This window comes from Myotis daubentonii, chromosome 10 (genome assembly GCF_963259705.1).
Source record: "Myotis daubentonii chromosome 10, mMyoDau2.1, whole genome shotgun sequence".
Classification (NCBI taxonomy): Eukaryota; Metazoa; Chordata; class Mammalia; order Chiroptera; family Vespertilionidae; genus Myotis; species Myotis daubentonii.
The window spans coordinates 82,390,981-82,407,116 of NC_081849.1; the positions used below are offsets into that span (position 1 = coordinate 82,390,981).

General features: G+C 42.5%; 1 protein-coding gene across 2 annotated transcripts in view; it reads right to left on the reverse strand.

Moving 5' to 3' along the window:
- IMMP2L (inner mitochondrial membrane peptidase subunit 2) overlaps nt 1-16,136 on the reverse strand; it is a 477,803-nt gene that overhangs the window by 83,852 nt on the left and 377,815 nt on the right. For both annotated transcript variants that reach the window (XM_059655893.1, XM_059655892.1), the window contains one exon: nt 14,352-14,454. In XM_059655893.1, the coding sequence (XP_059511876.1) occupies nt 14,352-14,454 (103 nt within the window). The remainder of the gene's footprint in view (nt 1-14,351; nt 14,455-16,136) is intronic.

The window sequence follows — 16,136 nt, forward strand, 5'->3', positions numbered from 1 at the left end:
GAGCCCAGTGTTGTTGGCAACACGGAAGTCACCCTGACAAACTCCGAGCCCAGTGAGTAATCATGTGCTCAAAGCCCAGGCACCTTACTGAGCTGCAAAAGAAAACGTTGGAACAAAGACAGACCTGGGAGAAGGAGGAAGAAGAGGTGCAAGCAACCTCCTACAACAGTTTCAGAACTTGAGTACCTTTTCATCTCAGAGAAGCGACAGTGAGACACAAATGTCACATATAAGAACGACCAATAGTAGACATTTTTTAAAACCACAGCCTACTATCTGGTGCACATTAAATCCATCTGAACTCGGATCTTAGACTTTATCAGCATGGGATAACCATGGCATTACTCCTAATTCAAGAGACAGCAGGGGATTTTTTTAAAGGCTTATAATTAGTTATTTAACGAGAAGAGCCACGCAGTCTATGAACACCCAGCTCCTGTGTGAGTTCTCAGAGGAGTACTCACCACTCCCTCCTCTCTCCAGAGCAAAACAGCCCAAAAGCTGAGGATGAGCCCCAGCTCCCATTAGTGAAGCAGCCCAGTCGCCCTCTGTCATTTAAATTGCACCGCACTTGAATTTGCATGGGCTGTCAGCACAGAGCAGAATCCCAGGCCACATAAAATCACAAGGCTGCCTCTTAAAACGGAATATATTAGTCTTTTCCGGCACTGCCTCCCCGCTGAAACCACGCAACTGAACGCTATTTTCCGGGTGAGTCACGCTGTAAAATTTTCAGTTGACTTATCCGCATGGAGATGGCGGCACATGAAACAGAGGCCATGCGGGCTGTGGAGGGAAGTGAGCCCTCCCACCTCCTACCTTCGCCTTGGCTCTGGCTTCCAATAAGTTACATGGAGACCAGGGCTGACTTGGAGCTCTGGAAGCTATGGCCACCACAGCGCCCGCCACTGACAGTGATGGATAGTGCCAGGCTGGGCCAGTCCGTCCCAAGTCTTGCAGGCCCTGGGTCAGCATTGGCCCAAATGGACCCTGTGCACTGAGAGCCGGGGTCAGATCTTCCCTCTCCTCTGGCTCACACTGTGACCTGTACCACGGCCATGGCCTTGAGCTTCCCCTCAGCTTCAGGCCTTGGGGTGGGGAAGGGGCATTGGCTCACGCTGGGGCTGGGAGATACTCCTTCAGCTCATGGTTCAAAGCCTCTCCCAGCACTAGTCACCACTGCCTGTAGGGACAAGTGAGGGGCTGTGATGCTTTGGGGGAGCCACCACCACACAGACAATTCCTCTGCCTGCCAGCTGATTTCTGCCGCTCCATCATTATTCCTTTCTGTGGTGATGCTGGGTAGAGGAGAAAGATTCCTGCGACATTTATAAAAAGTTGAAAGTAACATTTGCAAGAGTTCTCCCTCTCCCCCTCCCCCTCCCTCTCCCCCTCCCCCTCCCTCTCCCCCTCCCCCTCCCCCTCCCCTCCCCCTCCCCCTCCCCCTCCCCCTCCTTCTGTTAATAGACTCCCTCCTTTAGAGGAGGGGAGGAGAGGAGTTTGAGAGCAGGAGAGGTCTACACTCCTGAGCGGGAGGGAGGGGCTCCTGCTGTTACTACTGTGCCTAAGAGAAGTCAGGGTGAGAGAAGAATGAATGCATGCTGAGCTGGGGAGACGCTATCATTGACTAGGCCCAGTTCACTCTGAATCGAGCAGGAAGAATATCTAGAGTATATTTTGCATCTGCAAATGAGTCTGCTCTCCATGATTCATGATGTTTTCGGTTGGTTTATTTTCAAACTGGACTGAAGCTATAGGAAAGCCCATCTGAACAGATAGGCTAATCAAAGTGGTGATAACAGTCCCCATGGCCTTCCAGGAATTAAAAACGGAGAGTGTGAAAAACAAAGTTCTGAAAATGGCCATCTTCACAAATGTAAAGGACCGGGATGTATCAATTAGGGTACTGCGCCTATTATACCCGGCACATCCTATTTAAACCCTTTCCACGAAAGGATGCCTTACATAATATTTAAAAAAATACTAGATTTCCTTTGTTGAGATAACGAAAAGGTGTGGATAATGAACTCCAAGAGAACTAGGAGTGAGACAGTGAGAGGGAACGAGAGGGCGGAGAAGCATGTACTGTGAGTTCAAGTTCCGTAATTTGTTATGTGAAGCCTCCCACGGCAGAGAGCCTTCCCTGCAATCAACTAGCAGTTTTACCTGGAGGGGAAATCATTCATCTAAGGCATGATAGCTTTGTTCCCCCAAATTAAGAACAGGAAGTATTATGTGATTCTCATAAAACCAAATAAGAACTAACTCTCAAAAGTTTATTTAAGATCTTATAAAGTACTGGAGGCCTGGAGCACAGATTCTGGTCTGTGGGGATTGGGTCGAAACCAGCTCTCCGACATCCCCTGAGGGGTCCCGGATTGTGAGAGGGCAATTCTCAGGTGACACCCCCCTGAATCGGGCTCCCTCCTCTCTGGTTCTGGTGCGTCACCTGACAACCGCAGCTGCCAAGTAACTGCAGCTCAGCAGCTCCTGCGTTGAGCATCTGCCCCCTGGTGGTCATTGTGCATCATAGCTACTGGTCGGACGGTCACTTAGGTATGCTTTTGTGACTCAACAGTAATATTATTTGAAAAGATACAGCAATTTAACTAACAATGTCCATCTGGGCAAAAAGTGTAATTTAAATACGATGTCCTTGGTAAGTGCCCTTTGCAATGGCCTTGCCCACTTTCACTATTAGTTTTCGGACAGTGCAGGGTAAGGCACTCAATCTGGAAACAAACACCAGGGAAACCCAGCCTCAGCCTTAAAGAATCCACTCATTTAATGGCACTACCATCCCCTATTCAGTATATAAGTTTTCTCTGTTTAAAAGGCTGAGCAAACCCCTATGCTGTGTTTTTGTTGTTGTTTTTTGTTTGGGGGGGGGTTGCTTTGTTTTTGTTTGTTTTCTTAAATGTCAGAAGAAACACACAATTAAGTTTATTTCAAAAGCCTTTGGACCAAATATTTTAAGATTAGAATTTTCCTTGACCACAGTCAACATAATTCCATAGTGACTTGACATTTATAATCTTATTTTTTTGAAATGAAACTTAATCTATACGAACGGCCTAAATGTAATCGTGGCTCATTTGAGAGGACTGTGGCATTGTCTGCCGCTTCCCAGCGAATAGGAGGCAGGTAGAGTGCGAATCCACGGCACTGCAGCAAGGTGGGGTGGGGTGAGGGGCGGGGGTTGGTAGCTTCAGCATGGTCTGGGAGAAGCTCTTCAACTCTAAGTGAAGTCAGTGGAGGTCTCAGTAAAATAGCCTCGTGCGGTTTTCAGTATAAAGTAGATTCTAGTTCATAATGGGCATCTTCATTACAATCAGGTTTCTTGATCAAAAAACTCAGCCCAATATTCCACAACTTGACGAAGCTTTATAATTCCCACTCTCCTTCTACTGATCCGATCCTCATTTCAGCCCACCGTGCCAATACACTTCCTTTCATACAGTAATTGTATTGAGAGGGGCCATTTGTTCCTGTAAGCTGAAATTAGTGTGAACATTCTACATCACTCCACCAGTATCACTTATAATTTCTTTTCTCTTTAAACAAATAGTTTCATTCAAAAATATATCACATGGACTTGCATATTAAATAACAATTTTAAATAACAACACTAATGGAAAAGACACGTTAAGCCGGCTTTTCCATCAGCCAGTTTAATCACCGACGTACTGACTTTCCCACCATACGCTTCCTTCCCATTCGCCTCTACATTCTAGGAATCACCTTTACCTTCTGAGTCAGGTGAGAACTTCGGACAAGGAGCAGAGGGGCCTGTGGTTGGCGGGGAAGCACATCCACTGTCAGGGATGCTAAGTGAGAGGCAACAGAAATCCGATGGATTAGTTCCGGCCGGAAGTTCTAATGAGCCATGAGCAAGGCGGTCATCCCTCCCGGGGTCAGCACGGCAGGTCGCAGCATTAGGAGGCAGCACACTTCCAACCACCCGGGAGCCAACAGTGCCAGCTCAAGTACCAGCCAAGCTCTCTGCCAACTGAAGAAGCACAGAGCATTGCTGTGTCCCCTCCACTTTTCGGTCTTTTACATAAAAACGATCACGGGAACATCATTAATGTGTCATGGTCACCGTCAGTACCGTCATGCTTCATTGTAAAGTTCGGTCACTGCGTGGGGGAGCACGAAGGCAGGTCCGTATTTCGCCTGGGGGACTTCTCTGACACACACCCAATCAATGGCTGGCTCCTTAGGGCCCGCCCATCAATCCACTTCTTCATATTTTTATTGCTGTCATCTTAGCCTCAGGACTAATCATCTCCCACTTGAACCAATACTCTCACCGAGTAATTGCATTCTCACCGGTAGCCTATTTGCAATCTCATCTTTCATTCATAATTTTCCCAATCAGCCTTGCTGACCTGCCTCTTCCTATTACCCTCCTGCCCAAACACGTAAATGGCTTCTCGGTGCCTCCGAAGCTGGGATGCGTGCAGGTCAGGCGACAAAGTGAATGAGGTGCGAGACCGACTCTTACACGAACGACCACGTGGAAAGTGAACCCTCAGCCTGCAGGCAGACTTATTTCTACAAAATGTGTAACAAGACTTAATTCTTGAAGAACTTAATTGTTTTATTTAAATAATTTTGATAGAACTTTTATGTTCATCAGTAGTCATTTTATTTTGCCTTTAGATTTTAAAAGATACATTTGATATTTTACAAACAGTGTTAGAAAATTTCAAAAAAAAATTTACTTTGTAATTTTTCACGTTCGTTTTCATTTCTATTTCCTTTCTTTAATGAAGGATTCTTTTATTGTTGACATTACTACGATGTCCCCCATTTGCCTCTCTGGCCATGACCACATTGTTGTCTGTGTCCATGGGGTATGCATATATGTTCTGTGACTATTCTCATTTATATTTTGATAAACATATATTCTGATTTTTCTATGCTCCAAATGCAATTAAACATTATTTTAATCCTTTATATAATTATTGTAAATAGAATGCAAATTACATGGGAAATATAATAACAACATAGTGATTTTGCAGAAATGGAGGCCAGAAAATGTTTATGAGTAAGCATATAATTCATGAATTATATCTGCTTTTATTAGATTACTCTCCCAAACATCACAGGCCTGCCAGCAGAATATCCGGACTTGGTGATGGTAATTAAATTCAGTCATGTTTATATGTTTGCTGGTTTTAGCATATAGAGGTATGTTATCCCGTTAAGGGAAAGGGACATACTTCATCTGGCAGTCTGTTAACCTGATACAGCTAGTAAATATTTAGACATGTGTTATGTCGACCCCATGCCCAGGCCTCACAAACACTAGGAGAAGACCTGCTGTGAGTAATGGGTAGCTGTTGATGCCAACTTTGAATATTTCTGCTTATGTAGCTATTTAAAATATTCTACTATATTCCAGGCATGAAAGGCATAAAGCATAATATAATGAACGCCTGTATTCTCATCACGCTGCTTAAGATACAAGAGAGTACCGGGACGTTGGGGGCCCACTCACCCCTCCCCAGTCACACTTGTTCCCTTCACTTCAAGAAGTAATCACTACCCTGAATTTCCTTAGTGCTATTTTGAAAGGCAAATTCTATAAAAGTGTATTTTCTAGTTGTTGATGATGTCTAGACATGCTTGATTATTGCCTACGGCAGTCCTACACTACTAGTACACTCAAAGAACTGCTTTAATATTTCTGCAGATACTTCTTGGGTTTTCTAAGTAGAAATAACGTACTTGAGAGAGAGAAAACCAGCTTGGAATCTCTCTTTTCAATCTCTATAGCCTTTATTTCCCTTTCGTGCCTTAACCTGCACTGGCAATGACCTTTTCAGCGCAGCCTTGGATGGAAGTGGTATAAGAATGGCCCTCTTTGTCTGTGTCTGATTTTTTTAAAAAATATTCTTTAACGTATTTTTTATTGTTGATAGTATTACAGATGTCTCCCATTTTATGTTTTTATTGATTTCAGAGAGAGGAAGGGAGAGGAAGAGAGAGCGAAGTATCAATGATGACAGAGAAGCATTGATTGGCTGCCTTCTGCACACCCCCTATTGGGGATCAAACCAGAAACCAGGGCATGTGCCCCAACTGGGACTGGAACCGTGACCTCCTGGTACATAGGTCAATGCTCAACCACTGAGCCACACTGGTGGGGCATGTGCCTGATATGAAAGGGAAGGCTCCCACCATTTCTTCATTAAATGTGACGGGTGCTGCAGGCTGATGATGTTGTTTGAGGAAGTGGCCTGATGAGATCAGAGTTGTTTTCAAAAAAATTCTTAGTGACAGGAGGGGGGCTGGGGCAGAATTATCCACAATGACAGGAATCCCTGTGATCCTCGCAGAAGCTTCGAGGTCTGCGATGCCCGTCCATAGAGCGCGCCATGAATGTGATCCCTGCCCTGTGATGAAGACCTGCATCCCACGGCTAGAATTACCGAGCTAGACAAGTTTCAATAAACCGCAAACCCACGTGGGTCTGACTTGTAAACAATGTCTAAAACTGTGTTTAGTCTGATCCATTACAGGCCCCTCGTATGACTCCATTACACGGGAAACAATCGCCTAAGTCACTGACAATCAAACTGACTTTAAATCCTCCTTAAGTCATTTCGGTAAATACAACAATATGATACTGACACAAAAGCAAAGCCATTGTTAAGATTACTTGATAAGCTTTAGGAAAATTAAAAGTTTCCAAAGGCCGTTATCGCCCCCAAGCTTAGTCAAAAGCCAAAGTCACTTCCATAGTTTGGTGTCTGCATATTAAGAAAAGTGGGGAGCAACCACCGAGCAAATATTTTATAAGGAGACACCCACTTAAACTAGGCAATTTAATCTCAAACCTCAATCCCAGTGAGTTCAGGGGCAGGCTCTCCCTGATGGTATTGTCTACCAGTGGTCGGCAAGCTCATTAGTCAACAGAGCCAAATATCAACAGTACTTCCTCAAAATAGACTCGCCCAGGCCGAAAACTGACTTCTGCATATGGGCCACGAAGTTTCAATCGCACTGTACGTGCGCCCGCACGTGGTGTTTTGTGGAAGAGCCACACTCAAGGGGCCAAAAAGCCACATGTGGCTCGCGAGCCGCAGTTTGCCGACCATGGGTCTAGGCCAGTGATGGCGAACCGTTTGAGCTCGGCATGTCAGCATTTTGAAAAACCATAACTTAACTCTGGTGCCGTGTCACATACAGAAATTTTTTGATCTTTGCAACCATAGTAAAACAAAGATTTATATTTTTGATATTTATTTTATATATTTAAATGCCATTTAACAAAGAAAAATCAACCAAAAAAAATGAGTTCGCGTGTCACCTCTGACACACGTGTCATAGGTTCGCCATTACTGGGCTAGGCAAAGCAGTAGACTATCTCCCTCCTCGCTCCAGCCCCTCGTATGTTCCATTTTATTTTTCTATGTAGTCACCAACTATGTCTTACAAATAATAAGGGCTTTTCGATCGCACTCTTAAAACAATTCTAAGATCCGCTGAAGGATAAGTTAATAACACTGCATATGTTGGGCTAAATCTTGGCCCCTGACCCACTGTCAGTAAATATACATTTCTGAGCAACAAACACGCTTCGTTCCGTAATGAAACAGCCCGAAGGAACGGCGTCTGCCATCGCAATGAAACGCAACGACAGCGCTGTGACATGTCCCCTCTCGGGAGAGGAAACCATGTGGAAAATGGCTCTACACGAGCAGGAGATGAAGACACAGATGAGATCTGATTTGGTGGAAATGGAAGCTGAGACGGTCTCTGTTCTTGGGGTGGGGGTCACTGTTTACGTCACCACTCTCCCTGGCACTCTCATCCCCTCCCTGCTCTCAAGAAACCATGTGCTTTGTGTTGTGATGGTTGATGTCCTGACGTAGAGTAGCAAATCCAACTAAAAGCGAGGACGACCCTCAGGGACTCTGCTTCTGTCCGCAGTCCGGGCATGTCTTCGTTGTGAATATTGTTCTGGAGGGAGAATGGGCTCTTTCTGAGAATGGCTGTGTGCGTTATACAGATATTTTCCTTAGGATGGCTTTCCTTGCATTGGCTCCGGCCTTTGCATGAAGTGCCTGCCTTTGTCTATTCGAGTCGAGTGAAAACTGTACCTACATGAAATAGGTGAGGTTTCCAGCACTGTTTAAGGCAGCCATGGGCAAACTACAGCCCGCGGGCCGGATCCGGCCCGTTTGAAATGAATAAAACTATTGAAATAAGACCATACCCTTTTATGTAATGATGTTTACTTTGAATATATATTAGTTCACACAAACACTCCATCCATGCTTTTGTTCTGGCCTCCGGTCCAGTTTAAGAACCCATTGTGGCCCTCGAGTCAGAAAGTTTGCCCACCCCTGGGTTAAGGGAACCGTGAGAAACACCCAGAAAACCCCGCGGTGAGGTTTTATGACTTTAACATTCATAGGGCTGTTGTTACCATCCATTGTATATGAAATATAGGTTATTTTAGTTCCTAACAAACATGTTTTAATGAACACAAGCATGTTCTGAAGAAAATCTGACCAGTTCAAGAAAATCTGACCAGTTTAAGTCTGAGCATCATTTTTCTAAGAAAGTGTGACTAGAACCCTTTATTCAGATCCTGTCAACATAATCTAATGACCTTTCTCTTTATTTGAAAAAGGCTGATTTTAAATAAAAGTTACTCTAGCTGCTCACGAGAATTTACACAAGGAAAATGCTACACTTCAAAGATAAATAAAAGGAAATGTCAATTCATTCTCCGCATCCACGGGACCACCCTGTGTTGTACCAGCAAAGCGTTTCCAAGGCAACTGGAGCGCATGGACCAGCCCAGGCACAAACCACTCCACTCACAACACAGGCGGCATCCAGAGGGCTGTACACAACAGGAGATTTTACGTAACAGGTATTATCTTCACCCACTTCAGAGTACTCTGCTTTACCAAGCCCTTCTGGGATTTCAGAGTTCCTTCTTGTGGCTCTTAGTACCCGATGCCTACTCCTCTAAGAGCTCTGTGGTCCCCCCACCAGGATAATGCACACTGGGTTGTATCTGGCCGGTGATCTGTCTTCCTCGCAGGTAGGGGTTATACATCAGTCTCGGGCCTACTGACCCTCTTACTTGCTCTGTCTGGGCACCAGGGCTTCTGTTGATAATGACGAGAGGATCGGGATGATCAGGGGTTCAGGGCACTCCTTATTGTCCACGACTTGAACTTCTGAATCTTTTCAACATCTCCCCAAACTCCAGCCCAACCCCTCCCTTTGTCAAATGGCCTCAAAACTTAATTTTTAAAAATACCAAACTTCCCTTTCCTTTCTCTTGCTTTCAACTACTCGCATCTCCAAGAACACTGCTTTGTTAACCACTTACTGTATCACTTTTTTTTTTTACCCAAAATGTATAACGTGGAGAAAAAGTTAAAAACAGGCATGATGAGATAGTAAAGCTCCTGAAATGTTCATTGCCCACGTGTACGACCTAACCCAGGAACCTCTCTCTAGTTAACACAGTCCTTGTCTCTCCTATCCCTTCCAACCATCGGAATCCAGGCCAAAATCAATGTGGGAAAACAATAAATGCAAAAAAATGTCTTGAAGACATAAATGATAGACTTGTATTGTATACAAAGAAAAAAATCAACTTTTCCTCTCCTTCACTTTTTCACTAGTTGTTTTAAGAAGTAAAAACTTTCTGACTCTCACTAGGTTCACATGGAATACTACGGAAATTTTATCTTCATGCCAATGTTTTCTTATAGATCCTCACTTTCAGACCCTCAGCTCATTTCATTATAAATAATCTTTCTGAGACCGATTTAGTCCAAAACTATCACCTCTTGGGCATATTTGCTCCGAGAAAACATCCCAGGGGGCTACTATTTTAATAATTAGGTGTCCATAAAGTAAGTGACCAGACCTTTCCCAAGCGACTCGGAACTCAAAAGAATTCCTATTGAGTGTGACTTGCACTTCCCATGCTCAGAGGGAGGCAGTATATCAGGCATAGCTTCTGCACACGAATTGTTCAGCTCTGCTTCATGCTTCCTGAACACAAACCATTCACAAGGTGACACTGTGATTACAAACCTAAGAATCAAATACTTTCATACATTTGGAAAGATTATCTTTGCCTTGAAATATTTAAGGCAAATGATTTTTTTTGTGTTTTTTTTTTTCCTAACATCCTTTGGTCAGTGAAGTTAAAAGTATTTATTTTAGATACTAAATAACTAGAATTTCTATGAGAACATATATTCCTTATAACAAATCAGTAGACTCCAAATGATGAAAGTATCTTAGTGGCTTATGACTTAAAACTAGATAAAAATGACAGGAAAATGTCAAAGACAGAAAATGCACCAGCTAAATCAGCGGTTCTCAACCTGTGGGTCGCAACTCCTTTGCGGGTCGAATGACCCTTTCACAGGGGTCGCCTAAGACCATCGGAAAACACCTATATAATTACATATTGTTTTTGTGATTAATCACTATGCTTTAATTATGTTCAATTTGTATCAATGAAAATACATCCTGCATATCAGGTATTTACATTACGATTCATAACAGTAGCAAAATTACAGTTATGAAGTAGCAACGAAAATAATTTTATGGTTGGGGGTCACCACAACATGAAGAACTGTAGTCGTGGCCTTAGGAAGGTTGAGAACCACTGAGCTAAACGGAGGCTGTGGAGAGTCCCATTTGTGTTTTTACCAAAAGGAATGAATGTCTATGAAAACATTTCAGGTTAAGTACTGGACTGGGTATTTATGATAAACGGGAGGAAGAACTACGGCACGCCTTTTTCACTGAAGCAGGGGTAGCTGCTGGAAATAATTAAAAGTAACTATTTGAAAATCCACAGCTATGCATGTACACACACACATAGAAAATTCGCTTTTGATGTGCTTTCGATTGAAAGCAAGCAGAGGATGCATGAGTCCTTATTATAATCAGTGCTTCTGGATGCTGGCAAAGAACAACAGCATAGCTGCAGAGGGAAACGCTGCAGCGTCCTCTCCAGGAAGCAGCGGTGGGGAAGGGAAAGACCCTAATTTGCTTCATGGAGCAAAGGAATTACCAACAGAAGTGCTTACCCGACGTTCCAAGCAATCACAGCCTCCGTATCAGAACCATCAGATGTCTTTAATGTATAACCCAGTAAACACAAGTGGCAATAGGCCCCAGGAAACACTTCCAGACAATTATCATTTTAAAGAAAACATACAAAAGCTATTTTTCACACTAAGAATCTAAGCTCAAGCCATTATGATGGTGAGTTTCTATTATGAGAAGAAAGATAGGGCGTTTTCTATCAACATGTGGTGAAGATATATATTCAAGAGGCTTAGAAACAAGATATTCCATAAAGATATACTCATAATGGGAACATTTCCTATCCAGTTTCCCTCTCTCTCACTCTCTCGCTCTCTCTCTCGCGCTCTCTCTCTCTCTCACACACACACACCACACACACACACACACACACGTGTGCTCACGTTATCAATCGTCTATGTGAGATGGATTCAGCGAAGAGAAAACTTTTCCTGTTAGACGTGAGCAGAAAAAGCCCCTGCTAATTGAGTGACTGGTGCGGTCGACAGCCAAGATGGTATGACTTTGTGTTTTATTGTAACATGTCATCTGCGATCCTCAGAGTGCCAACTAGTTTCCATCTATAATGGCATCCCAACAAGTTAGAAGGAAAGGAGTCGGGACTTATTTTGCTGCAATGTTGTCTGTTTCTATAACTCAATATTGCTCTTCTAAATTCATATTCCACTGTTCATCTTTTACTTATAAAACTGTTAAATCCCATTGAGGGTCTACATATCACAGCAATAAGCCGATCAGAAATGCAAATTCAAATCTTAAGAAATAAATAGGAAATAACACACTAGGAAAAACATACAGAATGAAACATTCTTTTCCTTATCCTTCTTTACACAAGAACTAAGTCTACTTCCGTATAAAGAAAGTCAGCCCCACTGTGCTTGCCAGAGGGCAACAATGTCAAATGAGCTGGGGAGATGCCATGATAAAGGACATCTACTATTCGAAGAGTCAGAGCATGTTCGCTGTTTTTGGAGGCACTGCTGAAGTTACTCGGGAGGAAAAGGAAGGGTAAAGGCTTCGATCAATCTCCACAAAGTCAAGATACGCATCCCGGAGGCCATCCCAGCTGCCTCTGGAGAGAAGTGCATTCCCTTCTCTCCAGGGCAGGAAAGGATGGGCCACCTAGAAAAGTTACCGCCCTTCCATGTACCATCGCCAAGGGCGCTCTCCATAAACCAAGAAACATAAACCGAAAGCTACTGGGGAAACCGATTAATTCTCAAGTCTGCATGCACTTTAAAATTCAAGATTATTTTAGAGTTTTAGAATTAGAAAACTTTATTTTTTATTTTTTAGAATTATAAGAACTTTAAAATAATTAACAAATTATTCAGATAACCATTCATTTCATCAAAAATGCAATAAGAATTCTCTGTACTCAAACATCACAGATTAGCTTTAAATAAGGATTGTGGGGCTTTACTTCACTTTCTCCCCCCTCTGTCCTCTTAAAACATTTTGGGGAGTATCAATATTAATACTGTCAATTATTTTTTCCTAGGCATAAATGCTGTTGAAACATAGAACATGAGAGCTCATAATTAAAGTAAAATTAGGTACTTATAACTCATCAAACACAAATAGGTTAATACATATGTAACAAATGTTTTCCTTCCTTAACCCTCAAAAAGTTTCTTCATCTAATTTTGACCCCCAAAAAAGAAAAAGAAAAGCTAGTTAAGTGAATGAAAATTGATAGCTTATCCAACCATAAACCAAAAGACACTCTGAATATACATATCCATGAAAACGAAAGAAAAGAATCACTCCATTCCAAAGCCATTTTGTGTCTCAGGCTCATATTACTGGTTCAAGTTGTAATTAAGAAGTAGATTTCCTTTAAAAGCATGACATAAACCAAATGGAAGTGAAGTGCTACAAGCAACATGGTTGTCAATAGATAAACAAAAAACAAAACCATCTCTAACTTCTGTCACACATCCCACAACCAATAGCAAAACAATGGTTTTTAACACTTCATCTCAAAGTCACTGGAAATGAAAACCAATTAAAACCCGAACTAAAGTTGACTGCCATTTTGTGTAGACTTGGTCCACACCTGATACATGAAATTAGATTTAATCTTATTGGGGAGAGAGAAGTAAACTGCTTTTAGGTGATTTATTTTCACTTTCAAGTTGTTACTGGATTTGTTCACAGCAATCACTTCTATACCACAGGTGGCCTACGTTTCCAACCTGCCTGTCCCATCTTCAGTGTAAGACACAAAGAGTCAATTATATCTGTGAAATAATGACTATCTCAGAAGTTTGTGTTGCCTGGCAACTAGAAGAAGGAAGTGGTGTAGTCTCCTGAAGATATTCCACTTACCTATAGTTCTGATCCAAGTGCATCTCCATGACTGTACTTTTAGCCAAAGGTGAGTCGAGGTGACTGCCATGTGATCCCTCATAATATGCAAGCAGGTTGTCACATATACACCACCAACAGTCAGTTTAGACAAAACTCTGGGGACACACTCTTTTGCAAACCTATCTGAAGGTGTTCAATACTAACTTACACATAAATATTAAGTATAGATATGACTCACTTTAGGGAAATCTACTGGGTGAAAATCCAAGTTTTTTAGCAGACAGAGGTAACCAGAAATCAGGTGCAATTCCCAGTAACTAAGAGTTTCTTTGCCTTACATAATGATTTATTGTAATGGTTCATAAGTCGAGAATCTCTGTACACATTCAAATTGAAAAAAATATATATATATATAATATCCGTTTAGTCACATATTTTATGTACTATAAGCATGGCATAGGAACATCTGCATTTCTGCAATTTTTTTTAGTTTATGCATTTCTGCTATAATTTAATGCTGACAGCATGTTACTTACCAACGTGATTTCCAGGATGCCTGCATTTTTAAGGACTGGTGTAGAAAATGGGTGCCTACGGTCTTTTACACATTCTATCTATTAAGTACCAACTGGAAACTTAAGCTACAAAGCATTTCTGGGGGGAAATGAAGACCCTCCCACTGGGATCAGCCAGCCAGCTTCATGGAAGCATCTGTGTTCTCTATGCAAGACACACACACACACACACACACACACACACACACACACACACACACACACCATGGCTTCAATGACCCTAAAGGAAACAAACACCAATGGCTCCACTGGGAGGTTCATGACGGGTCTTGGCTGGATTCCTTGAGCTCACAGTCTGACACACCTTTGCTCCCACCTTTGACACCCAATGATGACGGCAACAAGGCGACTTACCGGCCCGAAAGAATTGCTGTCGAAACTGTGTCCATGATGATCGCCCTCCACCCAGATGTGACCGCGAGGCACCTTGACGTAGCGGTTTTTGTGTCCCATGGTTCTAGGAAGGAGCAGCACAGCCAATGAGGTTAGAACGGAGAAGAGAGCAAACAGCGGGGCAAACAAAATGAGGAAGCAAACATGCTGTCACAAGCTGCGACAGATCGCTACGGGCTAGCCTCGACGCCACGCCAAAACTTCCCCTTTAAGTGACACGTGGTCAGAATTCTGAACCCCATCCACACTGCTTCCCCCCCACACACACTTCTGTAGGTAGGAGCTCTGTGCTTAAGTAAAATGCACTGCCCTGCCTAGTGCGGCGCAGCTGGTTGAGGGTCATCCCATGCACCAAGGGGTCACTGGTTGGTTTCCAGGCCAAGGCACATGCCCAGGTGGTGGGTTCAGTCCCCCGGTTGGGGTGCATGGAAGAGGCAGCCAATTGATGTTATTTTCTCTCTCTCCCTCTTCCTTTCTCTCTCTAAAAAAAATCAATAAAACATATCTTTTTAAAAATACATTAGCACCAAATGTTTTGCTACTTAATTTACCCTAAATATGAATACCCTAAATATGTTTTTATGAAATTCAATAAGCCCTAAGAAAATACTATTCTATTTTTCCCTAACTTTTAAGTCAATATTCAACTGTTGATCAGTGGTAATCTCCCTTTTTTTATTTTTTTTTAGTCAAAGAAACTTCCCAAACCACCTAACAGCACTTTCCATGACTTCTTAATTTTCTAAAATTCCAGATATATAAGCAAGAAAAAACCTCAGTGAGCTCGTGTTAGACACAAACTATTGATGTTAGTTGACGATTTCTTGTCAGCACTATTTCCCTGAAAATGAGGAAAGGTTGAACCATTTCTGAAGACTGTTTAAAATTCAGTGGCCAGAGACACACACTTAGAGCAGCAGGAGGTGTCCTCACAGTGACGAGGTCATGGAATAAGGACAGGCTCAGGCCCAGTATCTGTGGCAATGGAGAAGGTGGCAACCATTTTTTCTTCCGTTGCCTAACTTTTTCAAATGTATTAATTAGTCTAAAACATTCATGTGCTTTGACATAGTTATTCTCCTGGTAGAGATCCAAACAAATAATCAGAAGTATAAACAGATATTTATCATGAGGGTGTATAACACAGGCCTTTTAGAGCAAATATATATCTTCCTAAATACCCAACCGCACAAGATTGGCTAAATTATACTATCAACAGTTCAATTAAAGGGACAGATTAGAATAACATTTTATCCCAATTAGATAATAAGTTCTCTAGGGGGCAGAGACCATTAGCTGTTCTTATGTTTATTCCCAAGGCCTCTGGGAAAATGCCTTGTCTAAGGAAGCTTTTCAAAAAATGTTGGTTGGATAACTGAATGCATGACTGTCACCCCCGAGTCTATAGAGTTAAGCCCAGAAACAGCTTGGCCCACGGTTCTTGGAGGTGGAGTCCCTATCAGACCATGCTTGTCAGCAAGTTGTATATGTGCAGAAGGATGCATAAAAAAGGACAACGAAACATCAATTGGTGCTACAGAAATTGAAACTATTCATTACTTAGAATGGTTTTTAATTTTCCAGATAATTTCAATGTTGAATTACTTTGCTTTCGATCAGTAAATCACTGATGCGAGGAAGCGATGTTGTGGCCATTACAAGCCAACAGTAATGAGTGCTGTTTATTTTTAATTACTCCTGGGGAGGAGAGTTTCAGCTTTTAAAGGAAAGCAAAACCAAGCTGCA